The 17,914-nt window shown below is 44.4% G+C and overlaps 1 protein-coding gene across 1 annotated transcript; it reads left to right on the top strand.

Annotated features, from left to right (window-relative positions):
* Positions 1 to 11,743: 11,743 nt before the first annotated feature.
* On the top strand, positions 11,744 to 13,701 carry GPR6 (G protein-coupled receptor 6). Its single transcript, XM_082729591.1, has 2 exons — positions 11,744 to 11,875; positions 12,505 to 13,701. The coding sequence occupies exon 2, from the start codon at positions 12,524 to 12,526 to the stop codon at positions 13,610 to 13,612; it is 1,089 nt and encodes a 362-aa protein (XP_082585717.1). The 5' UTR covers positions 11,744 to 11,875; positions 12,505 to 12,523; the 3' UTR covers positions 13,613 to 13,701.
* Positions 13,702 to 17,914: the final 4,213 nt, after the last annotated feature.

Here is a 17,914-nt window from a genome sequence, read left to right as displayed (position 1 = left end):
GTGACATCTGCTTTTCTTCATCTGATAGCTCCCTTTTATTTTGTTATATTAAGTATTCCTTATGTTTCAAGATAATTTTCCTTTCACAGTGTAAACAAACGCCTGGAAAAAATTAATTTTCAAAAAAAAATGACTTTAGTCATTTGGAGCAGCAAAAGCAAAAGTACCAGCTGCACTGAAGCCAACTTAAAATGAAATTGCTGGTATTTGCCTACAGTTTAGATAAGTAAACATAATGGAAAGAGTGTGTTATTATTAGGAATGAATGGGGACACGTCTGATCTAGAAGCGTATTGGGGGAAAGGGGTGGGGGTTGGGTTCTTCCATTCTTCCATATCACTGATTCCGGCATGGCTTCCGAATCAACTGTAACCTTCCTTAGGACCCAGGAACACCAGCTACCTCCTCTGTCCCAGCTATATAACACAGCACTGCACACGTGTGTGTGCAAGCATGTGATCACACACAGAAACTGCAAACACACACCTACATAATATGCATGCATGCACACACAACCAACGTGACACAAGTGTGCAGTACACATCCCCATAGGCACACATCCTTGGATAGCACACAGGCTCAAAAAATGCATGCCCACGAAACATGCATACACACATGCAGACACCTCTTTAACATGTCACCTATGTGCCCACAGCACATGAGCCCTACATAACCAGATGTATGACATGTGTAACACACAGCTGCAGCAAACACACACACACACACACACACACACACACACTGACTTCTCTTGGTCCTCATAAGCCCCAGTCTCAATATCTTCATAGAAATAGCTCACTTGGGCAGGAAAAGGGCCATCTAGACCACCTTAACTTTGGTTTTGTCACAACTTTCAGTGTGTTCAGTAATATAAAAGGCTACTACAAATATCCCCAAATTATCACAGTGGAGTCCCATCAATCTTATTCCCAGGATGGTTGTGAAGCCTTTTGAATTAAAATTAAGATACCATGGACAAGGGATGAGACAATGTGTCCTTTCTATAAAAACTGAACACAGTGTTAAGTGCTGACTTGACACGGTTGTTTGAGTGGAGTGTGAGAACAGGTATGAGTGAAACTTGGGACAAATGGTTTTAATAAAAAATTCTGAAGCAAGAGAAATCATTTCATGTACAAGACCTGGACTCGAATTCTCAATATACCCCTATGTATTTCATTATTTAAAAAATAACAAATGTATTATCTGTGTTTTTATCAATCTGTCAAGTGACAGAAAAGTTGAATTATAGTGACTTGAGCAAAACAGAAGAGGAAAAATTGTTCTGTCTCATGTGGGTATAGAGTGTCCAGAGCTAGTATAGGAACTCCATGATAATCAAGGACCCAGGCTTCTTCTCTCTTGTTGCTCTACAGAGCAGAGGAGCTCTGTACCTATTTTCAGGACCCAAGATAGCTGCTCCACCTCCAGCCATCATGCTAAATTCCAGCAAGCAAGAAAGAAGAAGAAGGACAAACCCCTTCCTTTCAGGAACACTTTCTGGATGGTCCACACAACACATGCATTTGCATCTCACTGGTCAGAGCAATTAAATGACCACACCTTGCTAAAAGGGATGCCTACAAATATGCTTTTTATTCTAACAATCAGCTAGAATGGGAGGTTCCATTACTATAAAATAAAAAGGGAATAGATACTGGGAGACAGCTATTGGTTTCTGCCAATGCACTAAATATGACACATTTTTTTAAAAGATAAATGTAGCCTCCACTCAGAGGTGATCACTGTTAACATTTGACGTGTGGCGTATATATACATACATATATTTATAATTTCTTTTACAAAACTGAGTCCACAGTGTATGCCATTGGGGGTTTTTTTGCTGTTGTTGTTGTTGTTGTTGTTGTTGTTATTTTCATTTTAGGAATGTCTCTTTATGATTATATGTAGATATTTATCCTTTTTAAAAAAAAAAAGTTCAAAAGAAAAATCTAATTAACCCACCTCCACCTAAGAAAATAAGCATGTTATAAGTGTCGTTCAAATCAATTATTCCTGCTGGAAGCATCATTCAGTTTGGGGTACAGGGTAGGCATGTAATTCTACATCAAGTAAAAAGACGGGAGGATGTGAGAACCTACGGGAGGATGTGAGAACCTACAAGAGCGCCGGGTCTCTGGCTGGAGGAACCCCTCGGGCCCCTGACACCCTGAGGACGCAGGCAGAAAGAGGACTCTGGGTGTGGATTGTCCCCTGTGTACACGGAAGGATGGCCATAGGGAAGGAAAGAGGACAGAGCCCCGCAGGCTTCCTCCTCTCCCCCCAAACCCTCCAGTGCTGCTGGCTGGATTATTGAACTCATGATATTTTGGGAAAATTATTTTAAGGATTCAGCTGTTTATGATACTTAGGGCTTTATTCCCTTAGCAACCTCTCCCAGGTTTTAGAAACCTTCTCAAAAGATCAGAGGATTGCATTTCAGATAAGCCTCCAGAATGGAGAGTTATCTTAGCTCAATCCAGAAGTATCCGTTCCCACTTGCTCTCCTGGACTGGGCCTGATTTATTTGCTTGGTTTCCCCAAGTGTGTCACAGAAAAGCAGGCCCTTTCTGCTCTCCACTCCCCGCTGTCTGCCCGAAGCATCAATTCAAATCATCTCTCCGCTCAGAATCTGCCCCGAGTCTCTGTTTCCTCCTGCACGAAATCCAAATTCTTCCACTTGACCTAGGGGACCCTCCAAAATTTGCTCACTGCCCCTAACTGATTCCCTTGTCCCCAGACCACACATTGCATGGACCACACTTCAGCTCCCCCTTCTAGAGCCAAGATGTTCTCTAAGGAAGTGAGACTTTGGGAACCAAATGGGTCCCCCCCTTAGAAGCTGTGTAGCAGTGAATTTTCCCTACCCGCCCTGAGCCTCTTTTCTTCATGTGTTAAGCAGGAGTGATAAACAACAGTCCCACAGGGCCATGGGTGGGCAAAATAATGTGCCTGGCCCATGGCCCATGGCCCATGGCCCATGGAAAGTGTCTAAGTGAATGATTCCTCTCCCCCTCCTCTTCTCCTGTAATTACTTCCCTCTGTTTAGGGCTTCTTTTCTGTTCAGAGTTTCCAGTGGGTTGTGTTCTAACCAGATGCCCACCTTGTCCAAGGCTAGTCTCTACTGTGCTCCCACTGGGTTGGGCTCTTTAATTACCCAGAGCCTACTGGCCTCCCTTGTAGCTGAGGTACTAATTTCTGACCTCCCTGAGGAGCTCTGTGCCATAATTTAAGAGCCATGGTCTCCCAGGCCTGCCCAAAGTCTCTGCTGTCCTCACATGCCTATACCCTCCGTGGGTAGACATACCGACCTTGGCCAAAGAGTTGGGCTTTTGCTACTCCGAGGAGACTGCAGCTTCCGTAGGGTCCAGCCCCTCCTGGGAACTTTTGTCTCCCCAGAAGATCTCTGTCTTCTCTCTTCTCCAATAAATGTCAGAAAATCTCTACTCTGAAGTCATGTTATGCCTTTCTTAGGTTAGACACTGAAATATATGTTATCTTTAAAAAAAAATTTATAAAAATTCAATACTCTTGAACAATCACAAGTAAAGGGGAAAAAAGGGAAAATTTTCCTCAAGTTTGACATGCAAAAGATTAATATCTACAGTAGACTTGATCAGGTATATAGGACCAGCTTTAAGTCCTAACAGACAGGTTAACAATAGATCATTCAAATAAGAGAAAATTCAAGTTGCTTAGAGAAAGCAAGACAAATGGTCTATCTTAGTGGAAATCATATAAATATAATTTAAATCATTAATGAGATACCATTATACCCTTTGAACTGAAAGAACATTTTAAAATAATAAAACCCAGTGCTATAAAAGCTGCAGAGAAACTTGTATACTCACAGAGCGCTATTGGCATTCTAAATTATTATAGTCATTTTGAAAAGCAATTTGGCCGTGCATTTCAAGAGCCATGAAAATGTATCTGCCCTTTGGCTGACAATTTTCATGTTGAGATAATCAAATCAAATAAAAATAATTATGCTCATGAAAGTAATCTTTGCAGCGTTATCTTCAATAGCAAACATATAAACAATCTAAACGTCTAACTGCAGGAGAATGGTAAATTAAATGCCACTCTGTGTCTTCAATGTAATATTGTGTAGCCATCAAAATGATAACCGTAAAGACCCTTTCCATTTACCATCTATTAGCTGGGGTCCTCCTCCTCAAATTTCACAAAGAATTAGAAGGCGATGTCTTGAGTGTGTGGCTCCCCACTTAAAATTCCTGTGTGTGGCTCCAGCCGGACCCCTCGTCATTCCTGCCCCTCCACCTTTCTTCCAGACCCTCTATTTCTTTGTTCCCCTCCATCTCACCCCCTCAAATAACTACTCTCTCTGAAATCAACTTTGGCCACTCAGCTGTCTCTTTTCTCTTCAAATTTTTAAGGAAAATCTCACTCTTGGACTTACATCTCTAGCTAGCTAGGGCCCTATTACTCTCCTCCCCCTGGAGCCAAACTGCACTCTTCCTTCTCACCTTGCATTTACAGCCCCTTCACTCCAGCCATGCTGCCCCCCTCCTCACCTTCCTGCTCCTTCAGTGAAGTCACCAGTAACATCCTGGAAAGTGTTCAGCTAACACCTTTTTCTTCCCTGACCTCTCAGGATATAATTTGACTCTCTTCCTCCTGAAACTCACTCTTTCTTTGATTTCCACACCCACTCTCTACTCTCTGACCGAGGCTGAGTTTCTATGATACGTCCTGCTTCCCGGATGGCTCTTCTCAACTTGCTCCGTGGTGACCTCTTCATCTCCCCATCAGCAAAGACTGTATTCCCCAAGGGACTGTCTCTAGTCTTCTTTGCTTAGGCTTATCAACTCCCTTCAGTTGGAGTCAGAAGACTGGGGTCCAAATTCTGACTCTCACTTTCCAACCATATGGCAAAGTTCCTTCACCCCCAATCCTCAGCATCTCTTCTGTAAAATGAGAAATACAATAGGATCCACCCCATAGAGTACCATAGTAAATGGTACAAATTCAATGAATGGTATTATTGTTATTATTATTTTAAAGATTTTATTTATTTATTTGACACAGAGAGAGATCACAAGTAGGCAGAGAGGCAGACAGAGAGAGGGGGAAGCAGGAAGCTGAGCAGAGAGCCTGATGTGGGGCTGGATCCCAAGACCCTGAGATCATGACCTGAGCCGAAGACAGAGGCTTAACCTGCTGAGCCACCCAGGTGCCCCTTGTTATTATTATTATATAGTATCTTAACCTATGTTTCCAATCTACACCCCCTGCTGAGTTTTAGAACCACCCCTCTATTCATCTTTACTGGAGATTTGCAGCTGGTTGTCCCACCTCAAACTCAGTATGTTCCCAGTTGCCACACGGCCTCTCTCCAGGCCCACTTCTGTCCACACCTAAAAACCGGAAGTCATCCTTGATACCTTCTCTCCCTTTATCTGTCTGTCTACCTCCCCACCCACTCCCAGGCATGTCCCATAAAATACTCCAGGTAGAATTCTCCAAGCTCACTTCCTAATTACCGGAATGGGGAAATGCTAAAATGGTGAATGTTGAAAATTTGAAGTCTTAGAGGAGGGTAGAACTAAACATGGAAGGAGCTGGGTTTTTTTTTTTTTAAGATTTTATTTATTTATTTGACAGAGAGATATCACAAGCAGATGGAGAGGCAGGCAGAGAGAGAGAGAGAGAGAGAGAGGGAAGCAGGCTCCCTGCTCAGCAGAGAGCCCGATATGGGACTCGATCCCAGGACCCTGAGATCATGACCCGAGCCGAAGGCAGCGGCTTAACCCACTGAGCCACCCAGGCGCCCAGGAGCTGGGTTTCTGGACTGACGATGCAAAAGGCTGTCTTCCCATCAAAAAACTTGTTTTGAATTTCATGTGAGTAAGAAACAACCTTCTAGTATGTTATGTCACCAAGATATGGAGAAGTATCTTTCACAGCATCTAGATTTGCTTTAACTAATATAATACACAAAACATGCAATGGACCCATCAACTCCCCCAATCTCCTCCATCAGGCCCCCCTGGTAGGTCCCCAGAATCTCCTATATAGATTCCTGCAGCAGCCTCCCCACAGGTTTGCCTGACTCTACTCTTACCCTTCTCTACTCCATCCATCATAGAGCTGTTGGTAGGTAAGAGGGATCCAATCTGATGATATCAATCACCCTTGCTTAAGAAAACCTGCCACAGGCTCTTCATCACCTTCAGGATAAAATCCAACTCTTGCTATGGCATAGGAGGCCAAGCCCTTCATGAATTGGTTCCAACTATCTGGTGTATCTCTTGCTCTTTTGTCTGACACACCAGCCACAATTAACTACCCACAGGCCAGTGACTTGTGCCAAGTGCCTTTGACCTCATGCCTCTGCACCTACAGCTCCCTCTGCCTGGAACATTTCAACGTCTTCCTAATCTAAATACTACTCATCCTTCAAAACTCAGCTCGGGCATCATCTCTTCAGAGAGGTCTTTCCTGACTCTCCAGGTGGGGTGAGAGTCTCCTCCTAAGTGTCCCCTTTACTCCTCACTGTTTTCATAGGATCTATTTACTTGTTTCTGAGGATAGACACTTATTTTGGTATCTTCATTTTCTGGCACAATGTCCATCATGTAGTAGCTGCTCAATAAATGTTTATTGAGTGAATGAGTAAACAAAAGTAATTATTAAATAACTATAATGTAACATATAAAAATAAAGTGAAAATTTAAATTGTGCTCTATATACGTAGTATATGCATTATATATAAGATATGTATGTATGTGGTAAATTCTGAAAAGTCACTCATTAGATGTTTATTGAGTATCTACTCTGTTTATTGAGTATCTACCAGATAGATTATACTGATGGAAAAATTCATTGGAACTGGTTCAACCCTCAAGAAGTTATGATCTGGGGGGGGGGGGGGAAGCAATCCTAGTTCCTGATGGGAATGTGGGTGAAAGTTTATCTTTCAAAATTCCCTTTAATTTTTTTATAATACATTTAAAAAGGAACTTATAAGGCAGCCAAGGTCATCTATAAACAGCTGTTCATAGTAATACTGAAGCTATAAAATACAACCTCTATCATTTTGAATACATCTATTTCAAGTAAAGCCTCTTAGAGTTTTGGAGTCTACATACCTTTGTGTATATTGAATCGATATTTGTTTGCTTTCTCATAATCTTGCTGATATCTTATACATAGTGTACCTCTGGTGTCCTGTGTGCCCTTGAACAACTCACTTTACCCCTCTGAACTTCAGTTGCCCCAGCTGCAAGGTAAATAACCCCCAAATCCCTGTAATTGTTTTAAAGAACGAAATGAGATAAAGAGTATGAACATGCTTTGTGAGGTCCAAAGCACCTTGAAAATGTAGGGCACGGCAGAGAAGATTTCTTCTGTGTTACTTCTCAAAAATACCAGTAGAGCCAACTTTCTCATTCTCATGCTCAAAAAGTCAGTACTAATCTAGTCTAACTGAATCTAACTTATAACATTATGCATATCCCCCATGAAACTCCATGAAAGTTATTTTTGCTCTCTATGAAAAAGGACATAATATCTTTAAATGCTACTATTTTTCCTAATTTGTTTCTGAAGCAAAAAAAAAAAAAAAAAAGTTGCTTACCACTGAATTAAATAAAAAATTTCAACTGCCCTGCCCAATATTCTACATCTTGTGGACATGTAATGATAATAATAGTGGTCTTCTCCTTTTCTAAATTTGGTGGGAACATCAGGTTATGGCTGACCTCCCAGAATAACAGTCCTTGGAGTAAAGGCTACTCACCTGGCATGAAGTAGGAATATCCCTAATGTGTTTGGGCGTACAGAAGCAGTAGGTAGGTGCCTTGGGCTTCATGACCCATGTCCAGTGTCTGAGGGGGAAAGGAAACCCTGAAGATGGTGAGAGCAGAGAAATGAAGATATTTTGAATATCATTCATCTGCCTCAGCATGTGTCCCCAAAAGATTACACTCCATCCAATATGCTGGACCTGGACAAATGATATTGTCTGTTCAACGGTCCTTTGTGATTGCTGCCTCCTTCAGCAACAATCTTTCTTAATAACAGCCTCATATGTCTCACTAAACACCTGCTCTCTTCCTGAGCTGTCAGCGTAAGTATCTGTGTACCACCAAATAGACTTAGACTTTCCAGTAGAAAACTAGACTGCTTGCCTCTAAGAACATAGATCGAGTGTGTGTGTGTATGTGTGTGGGTGGGTGGGTGGGTGTCTACAGATGCTCAGAAACATGGGCCAGAATTGCTAGCATGGGCCTTTCCAACCTAGTTTTATAAGGTTTAGACAGCTTGACTGACTGCAGCTCTAATTTTGTAAAACAGAATTGGTTTGCAAAAATCTGGGCCAGGAGAGGGCACACCTGGGAAATGGCTGTGAACTCAGAACTAGGAAGGAGGCAGATGCTGAGGTATCTCGAGAGTATTCTGCACCTCTACAGAAAAACAGAGGGTCCAGGGCAACCATACTTTGGATATCCCTGATAGGAGCCACTGAGTTCATCAGAGCCCACAGGAAACCAAGTGTCCGCAATCATCTTGGGCCATAATGGAGGTTCTGTGGGTGTGGAAAACTAAGGGTTTGTAGAGGAGATCTAGTTAGTGCCTTAAATCTGAAATTAAACTAAGTGACTAGATTTTACCAAAATTCTTTTGGTGTGATTATTCCAAACTCCACTTCACCACTTCAGTTGCATGCTAAACTGATAAGGAAGGAGACTGTACAATTGCTGAGACAAGCGTTCTCAGCCCTGGCTTTCTATTAGCTTCTTTAGAAAATCTGATGCTCGATCCTCATTCCAGACCAAATGAATCAGACTCTTTGGGTGAGGGATCCAGGAAGGAATAGTTTTTAAAAGCTCTTCAGGTAATTCTAATGTACAGCCAGTGTTGGGAACCACTGGCTTAGGCTGAAGTGGGCAAAAGTTACCCAGGGGAGCCAGAGAAAGAGTTGTTATTGAGAGGATATAATCTCTGGGCATAACCTCAGACAAGGAAAGCATTCTCGTGTTAGTGCTAGAATAGAAAGGCACCAGAGGATATGATGGGCATGCACCAGAGTTGGCAATGATGAGTGACTACAAGCCAGAAACCAAATTTTGCTTGCCCCAAAACATAACCAGAAACCAGACAAGCTGATAGATGAATGATACTTTTCATCAGGTATCAATGATCACAGAACAGAAACTCACTCAAGGTAGCTCAAGATTAGGAAGGTTTGTAGTAAAGATACAAATGGCAATTTCAAGGCATCCAGGGACCCAGGCTCCTAGAGTCAGGAATAAGGCACTCAGTGATTACAGTCACCCCCTCCATCTCTCAGTCATTTGATCTTCATCTCTGTTCTTCTACACATCTGCTTTTTTCTTTCATTGCACCTGGCTTCCTCTGATTACTCATTTCACACAAGGCTCAACAGGAGTGCGCCAACACTAACTTTTAATGATCTTTTATATCCAGAGTCAACACTGACTGACCCTTGTCACAAAGTGTCTTAATTCAAATTTTCAAGAAGAATCTGGTCCCCAGCTCAACAGAGAATAGCTGGCTGGTCTTATCTAGCCATGGGACCAGTGTTGATCTCCTCCAAAAGCTGGGCTGGGAGTGGAAAGTGCTCATAAGCTAAACATTTTAGAAGACCACTGCAGGGGCAAATACTTATGAGGAGCTGTTGGAAGAGTAGATAATGAAGTACCTATAATATTTGTTTATAACCATAACATACCTTTCTTCTTTCCCATCTTCTGCCTCCCAGGAAGGAGGGGAGATAAGAAGGAGCTTGAAATAAGGTGTTCTGTCTACTTTCAAGGTTCAGCCTAGCAACTGAGAGAAGTAACCACAAACTGGCATGACAAAAAGACAGTCTACAAACCCTCAACCAGCATTTATATACATAATTCTATATATGCTATCTTCCTCTTGAGACAACCAAAAAGTTCACTCTTAGCAATGGTGAAAGCCTCAAGGTGTTCAAGGCGAATCTCACACTTTCGACTGCATTGTGTGTAAAAATGTAACACATATAGACATTAAGAAGGATTCTCCTCCTCTTGGGCCTTTATCTGATTGGAAATTTTGTAATTAACGTGTTATTATAGTGCTTTGGCAGTTCATTTGACAGCTCTGCAACAACATTTTTGGCTTTTACATGAGAATCTTTTACTGAAACTCTTTTCAGAAACTTGGAGCTTCAGTCAGCTTGGGGATTCATGAAAATAGTAGATGGAGAATTTTATAAACCTCCCAAATAGAAAAATTGTGCATAAACTCATTCTATTGCCCAATGTTGGCTATCGCAGCCAAGAATTAAATGGTCCTATAGTTGTCTTTCTTTCCTCTAGTTAAGTTCAGCTGCATTGAGGCAAGGTGTCCAGAAGGAGTCTGGACTTGGGGGTTATGTTTAAAGAGAAAAAAACAGAGTAAAAAATCTACCTCCCACACTAGCCTGTACACAGTCTGAGTTTTGATTTGTTTGTTTTGATTTTTCTTTGTAGAGCCCATGGGGCCAGAGGCGAAGTGAAGCCAGGAAAGGGAAGAGGGAAAAGCAGGGGAAGCACCAATAGCAAATATTGTCTATTTTTACTTTTTCCCAGAGCATGTGGTCCCTGAAAGTCATGGCTGTGAACTTGGTATTATGCCACCATGCCACTGTGCAATCATTAATTTTAGAGCTTTCGAAGAGGTCAATTATTTCAGCTTTTGCCCAAGTCCAACTATTGGAGATTCTGACTGATTGAATAAAAGAAGAAGTCTACTACTTGTATTTTACTGACAAAACAAAACACCTTTAAACCAAAAGAATGATTTATCTGGGCTGAAAATAAAACTCCTGCCTACTGAAGTCTGGTGCAGCTGAGTTATCACTATTTTCATCCTGTAATTTGTTTTATAGGGTACTAATTAACAGGGCAAAGTCTGTTGCCAGGAAAGTAAATCACATTTTGCTGTTTTCTTCTTTTCTGAAAAGACACAGACCTGATATTTAATTGGAGAGCAGGTTCCAAGGGCACTATCCACACCGAAACTGGGAAACACTGAGCTGGGAAATCATGGTAAAACCTCCTGTGTAGAGTTCCAGAAAGACCTTGGGGAGGGAGAGGAAGGCATGGAGGGAAAGAGAGAGGAATTGCACAGGTAACTTCCAAAAAGACTATTTTCCTCAAATGTCCCATCTTTTCCTTGTTTATTCAACTCTACATTTCTCCTCTGGCTCTGCTCGACTGACACCCTCCACAAACATCCTCTCAAAAGCTCATTTTCCCCCTGGTTCATTCATTCCTGCCCGCAACAGAGTAATGTATCTTTTTAAAGGTAGCAACTGTGTGGTCTGACCTCCCTGCCCTAATCTCCTCCTTCTCCGGACGTCAACACCCACCTGAGCCTCTCAGTGACCTTTGACCGTGGGCTGAGCGGTCACACCTGACCCCTCCCCTCCCAGCTCACTCTCCTCAAAGACTTCATCCTCCTCTCCCTCTCCTCGTTCCCTTATTCCACTCCTGGACGTTTTGGACTGGAGGTGGCCGCTACGGCTTCTGCTCCCTCCTTGAACCCTCTGAGACATACTTTGGGGGTGGAGGGATGGCGGTGGGGGGTTAGTGATGGGCGGTGAAACAGAGTGAGTGCCGCCTCGCACCCAGGAGCCGGGAGCCTGACGTCACCTGCCTGTCAGTCTCCAGCGGGCGCGCAGCTCGTAGCCGCCTTTTCTGCCTCTGACTGTGTCTCTCACTCTCGGCGGCGCCAGCACAGCCACAGGAGCCCGGCGCTCTGCTCCGCGCGGGCCCTGTCGCCCCGCAGGCATAGCCGCGCGCGCGGGGAGCGCAGCCTGGCGCCCCGCTGCAGCGCTCATGATCAGCGACTTCCTGAAGCCCTGACTCCCCAGGTGAGCAGCCCGGCTCCCGAGACGAACTTTGAGGGTGTGGAGTAGGGAAGGGGTGAAGGATAGCCAGGGGATGAGTCCTTAAAGCCGGAGAAATGGGGGCACGCTTGGCTCCACATACTGCCGGCACACAGCCTGCCTCCCCAAAACCCCTTTCTCAGGGATCTCTGTGCCTTCAGGGCCCGCTGAACTCCGCGACCTCAGAAACTTCGGTTTCAGCACCGCGGACAGCGACTCCGCCGCCCAGTTTGGGAGAAAGCCTAACCCCGGCCGGCAGAGCCCCGGCGCGACTTGGCCAAGGCGGATACCTCTAGCTCGGGGGGAAACTGATGCGTGTGCAATTACAGGCACACTTACGGGACTGATCTTTGTGCAAGCGAGTGCATGCTGCCCGTGCACATATCTGTACAAAAACTCAGATCTATTTGTGGGGGCATTCGTGTGCATTTCACTCACTCGCTCGCTCGGTCACTCAACAGGTATTTACTAATTTCAGGCTCTCGATACTGCTTCCTCGCTCTGCTCTGGGGTCCTGCGGTGGGATGAGCAATAGGAGTCGGGCACCTGAGCCTGGGAAGTTCCCGGGAGGCTCGAACCACACACCTGACGCTTGTTCTCCCTTTTCCAAGCAGGGTGCAGCGACAGGCCGCAATGAACGCGAGCGCCTCCTCGCTCAACGAGTCCCAGGTGGTGGCAGTGACCGCCGAGGGAGCGGCGGCGGCGGCCACAGCGGCAGGGGCGCGGGACAACGGTGAATGGGGGCCCCCTGCAGCGGCGGCGCTGGGGGGCGGCGGCGCGGCTAACGTGTCCCTGGAGCTGTCTTCTCAGCTGCCGGCCGGGCCGCCGGGGCTGCTGCTGTCGGCGGTGAATCCTTGGGACGTGCTCCTGTGCGTGTCGGGGACGGTGATCGCAGGAGAAAATGCTCTGGTAGTGGCTCTAATCGCGTCCACCCCCGCGCTGCGCACGCCTATGTTTGTGCTGGTGGGCAGCCTGGCCACGGCCGACCTGCTGGCGGGCTGCGGTCTCATCCTTCACTTCGTGTTCCAGTACGTGGTGCCCTCAGAAACGGTGAGCCTGCTCACGGTGGGCTTCCTCGTGGCTTCCTTCGCTGCCTCGGTCAGCAGCCTGCTGGCCATCACGGTGGACCGCTACCTGTCTCTCTACAACGCGCTCACCTACTACTCGCGCCGGACCCTGTTGGGCGTGCACATCCTGCTCGCCGCCACCTGGACGGTGTCCCTAGGCCTCGGGCTGCTGCCGGTGCTCGGCTGGAACTGCCTAGCAGAGCGCGCCACCTGCAGCGTGGTGCGCCCGCTGACGCGCAGCCACGTGGCGCTGCTCTCCGCCGCGTTCTTTGCGGTCTTCGGCATCATGCTGCACCTGTACGTGCGCATCTGCCAGGTGGTCTGGCGCCACGCGCACCAGATCGCGCTGCAGCAGCACTGCCTGGCGCCGCCCCACCTGGCAGCCACCAGAAAGGGTGTGGGCACGCTGGCCGTGGTACTGGGTACTTTTGGCGCCAGTTGGCTGCCCTTCGCCATCTATTGCGTGGTAGGCAGCCGCGAGGACCCGGCAGTCTATACCTACGCCACCCTGCTGCCCGCCACCTACAACTCCATGATCAATCCCATCATCTATGCCTTCCGCAACCAGGAGATTCAGCGTGCCCTGTGGCTCCTGTTCTGTGGCTGTTTCCAGTCCAAAGTGCCCTTCCGTTCTAGGTCCCCCAGTGAGGTCTGAAGGCTCCCTCCCTCCGTCCTCCTGCCAACACCACACCCACAACAAGCCACCCTTCAGTGAGCTTCTCGGTGCCTGCTGATGAACTCTGAGATCCCAGTGGTGTGATTCTGACTTTGGAAAGAAAGGAAGAGAGAATAAACATAACTACATCAAACTCACAAAAGACAAAGACGCTCTTTGGCACTTTACATATACAGTGTATACATGTGTACATATATATACAAATATTTGTATCTTCTGAAGGGGTTCAGGATGTGGGCTTTCCTGTTCTGTGAAAAAAACTAACAAAAGATGTGGTCGTGTACTCAAATTGTACATCACATTTGTCAAGTGAAGACATTACGATACTGCTTAATTATAGCACTTTATTTTTAGCTGCTGAACTGCCAAAACAGTGTTGCCATTTTTCAGGGGCAGGGGAAGAAGAGTAAAAGGTGTATTTTTGTTGTATGTGATAGTATATTTTGCTGCACATGCATCAGTAAATTATAACATATTTTGTACACAAATAAACACAAAATAAAAATTTGGGGCCTGTGACTACCGGATTACTATTTAAAAGCTGGAATACTGGTACATTTACTTAAAAAGTTTATTATGTATCATCTCCCTCCTATGAAATCTTAATGCCAAAAACCATATGCATCTGCACATTGTTCACAAATTGTCATGGAAATACTTAATACAGATTTGAGTGTTGGGGGGGACTGACAGGGAGTAAGAGTCACATAACAGTATTCATAGGACACTAAAGGATTATTGGTTATTGGTATTATTAATCTACAAAGTAATCTACTCCTTGGTTTCTGGGCACTTGTGAGTTCTGAAAGAACTTTTAGTTATAGCTTTCTCAGTCTGGAAAGAATTTTAAATGTTTAAAATTCATATTAACTGAGTGTATTTTTGCTGGCCCATTCTTGTAGGAAAATGCAAAGAAATCAATTCTTCCAAGACAGGATTCCAAGATACATTGTGTCCATGAGATAAGTGAAGGTATGCCCAGCAGCCCCTTTTGAGGTGATTGTAGCTTCAAAACACAGGGCGTTAAGACTCCTAAGAACCAAGCATTCCCAGTTCACCAGTAAATATGAGTCATAGTTAAATGGTTCCCCTCTTCCCCCTCTTATAGGATGATGTAAGGATAAATAAGTTAACACATGTGGACATACTCTGAGCATCTGTGAAGAAATGCGCACATGAGCACAAGTTGTTATTGGTCTTAGACCTTGGGAAAATACCACAAGCAAATTTTTTTTCTTCCTACAGTCCACAAGTATTTGTTGAGTGCCTATTGTTTGCTAGACACAATTCCAGATCTGGAATACAGAAGTGAACAAAATAGACAAAAGGTTTTCTGTGCTCTTAGTGCTAAATTCTAGTGAAGGAACTCAATTACAGCAAAGAAACACACACACATAGAATGAGAGATTTATTATATAAAGAGTTGGCTTGTGCAAGTTTGGAGGTTAAGAAGTCCCAAGATCTGTAGTCAGAAAGCTGGAGACCCAAGAAAGCTATGTATTGGTATTGTTCCAGTATGTCTCCAAAGGACTGAGAACCAGAAGAGCCCATGGGCGCAAAACCCAAGAGGAACTGGTCTTTCATCTTGAGATCAAATGCAAGAGAATGGCCAAAATTAACAAGACAGCAAACAACAAGTGTTGGAGGGGATGTGGAGAAAGGGGAACCCTCTTACACTGTTGGTGGCAATGCAAATTGGTGCAGCCACTTTGGAAAACAGTGTGGAGATTCCTTAAGAAATTAAAAATAGAGTTTCCCTATGACCCTGCAATTGCACTGTTGGGTATTTACCCCAAAGATACAGATGTAGTGAAAAGAAGGGCCATATGCACCTCAATGTTCATAGCAGCAATGACCACAATAGCCAAACTGTGGAAAGAGCCGAGATGCCCTTCAACAGACAAATGGATAAAGAATAGAGCCAATTATCATACGGTCTCACTTATTTGTGGAGCATAAGGAATAACATGGAGGGCATGGGGAGATGGAGAGGAGAAGGGAGTTGGGGGAAATTGAGGAGGAGACAAACCATGAGAGACTGTGGATTCTGAGAAACAAACTGAGGGTTTGGTGGGGGGGGGGGGGCAGGAGGTTGGGTGAGCCTGGTGGTGGATATTAAGGAGGGCACATATTGCATGGAGCACTGGGTGTGGTGCATAAACAATGAATCTTGAAACACTGAAAAAATAAAGTTTTTAAAAAATGCATGAAAAGACCAATGTTCCAGCTCAAGACATTCAGGCAACAGAAATTCCCTTTTATTCTTTTCTGGCCTTCAGTTGATTGGATGAGGCCTATCTACACTAGGGAAGACAATCTGTTTATTCATTCTACCATCAAATGTTAATCTCACTCAGAAACAATTCAGGAATAAGTCTTGACCAAATGCCTGTGCATCCTGTGGTTTAGTCAAGTTGACACATAAAATTAACCATTACACCAAAAGAGCACAATCATCCAAAATAAAGAAGGAAAAGTGTTTAAGGATGAAGCAGTCAACTGTGCCAAATGTTGCTGAGAAGATAAGTAAAATGAGGATTAAAGACAATGACTATAGATGTTTTTAATGTCGATATCATTGGTGAACTTGACAAGAGAAACTTGAAGAGTGTAAAGGGGAAAAATAGCTTGATTATAGAAGATCCAAGAGAATGTGCATGAGCAATTTAGTCTCCAACATCATCATGCAACAGAGGTCTGACCTTTTTAACGCTGTGAAATATATTAAGTTTTATAGACAAATGGTTTTATAGTATCTGTAAATTCAGAGCCAGGAGGATCGGCCTTATTGCTCATTCATCACATTAACATTTTCTGAAGAACTAACCTTCATCGAGTTTTCAGCATCATCAGACACTTTCAGGCCCTATTAGTATCCAGAATGCGTTCAAGCATACTGAAATAACAAGAGCTCGAGCTGTAAACATTTCCAAACATGTGGTGAAGAAAAACAATATAATTCCCGAGATGGAACAAAGAAGTCGATATTACTATACATTTTATAATTACAGAGAAAAATTCCTTGCAATCAGTGAATGAAGAAAGTTCAACACTAGGATAATAAAACAGGGACCATGGATCTCACTTCAATCCATTTGGTATTCATATTCAACTTCAGTGCTAGTCCTAATCAAAATGTTTGTGAGAGCCAAGAACAAGAAGATACTAAACAATCAGGTTGTTAATATCCTGGCTTACGCAGTTGGCCAGGCTGTGTAACGTCAATAGGCTTCAGATTAACCAACTTGATTATGTGGGGATACAAAAGTGTGACTAGGTCTTGAAATACTTCTATGGAGGAAGGTCACATATTCATCTGACTAATCAAGTATTAATAATCCCCTGTTTCAAGATCCTATGCTAGTTGCTGGAAGCATAGTCTTTAAGAAAGGCAAGATTCATTTAAACATGGAATTACCTACCCACTTTGCTATGTAATGGGCATCCAAAATTTTCTGCATTTAAAATTGGGCCTCTGATCTTTATCCAAGAACCTTCTATTTTCCCCCCTCCTTACTATCTAGGTTAATGACAATGTCATCTTTCCAGGTGTTCAGGCCAGAAACCTTGAAATCATACTTCCCCTTCTCTTTCTCTCATGGCTCCTGTTCAGTGTATCAGTGAAGCCCATTGTCTTTACTTTCAAAAGATATCTAGAGTCCAACCTTTCTTACCATCTCCATCACTGTCATCACCTCTCACCTGAAATGCTGTAGAAGCCTTTCTCTGGTCTCCTGGCTTCCGTCCTCATGCCCTACATTCTACTGTCTACACAGTGGCTCACCTCCATGAATAGTTGCTCCCTTGACTACCCTTCAGACCCAGGCATGAGACGACCAACAGTCTGTTTCAAGAGGACAAACTCGGGGAAAGTAATATTTAAGCCTGGAAATAGGCCTTGAGTAAGAATTTCTTGAGGAAAGAACTCTGGGCTGGATACCTGATACCTGGCCTAAACATGGGGACATAGACGTTTTACCCCAAGAGAAGGAGCACAACAACTGGAAGAGCCCTAGAGCAGGGACCTCTAAGGCCCGAAGGGTCCTGCATGGCCCAGGATGTTAGTTTTCTATTGCTGCTGTAACAGATGAACACAATCGTGGTATCCTTAAAACAACACACATTTACAGGTGCCTGGGTAGCTCAGTCAGTTAAGCATCTGCCTTGAGCTCAGGTCATGATCTCAGGGTCCTGGGATGGAGCCCCCATCAGACTCCCTGCTTGGTTGGAAGTCTGCTTCTCCCTCTGCCCACCAGCCCCCACTCTTGCCCTCTCTCTAAA

This window comes from Mustela nivalis, assembly GCF_964662115.1.
Source record: "Mustela nivalis genome assembly, chromosome: 5".
In the NCBI taxonomy this organism is placed as follows: domain Eukaryota; kingdom Metazoa; phylum Chordata; class Mammalia; order Carnivora; family Mustelidae; genus Mustela; species Mustela nivalis.
The sequence above is the reverse complement of the archived record's forward strand: the minus strand, read 5'-3'. Positions and strand labels throughout refer to the sequence as shown.

Bases quoted from the DNA above. Each gene is read 5' to 3' on its own strand.
- GPR6 (XM_082729591.1), top strand. From the start codon at position 12,524: ATGAACGCGAGCGCCTCCTCGCTCAACGAGTCCCAGGTGGTGGCAGTG.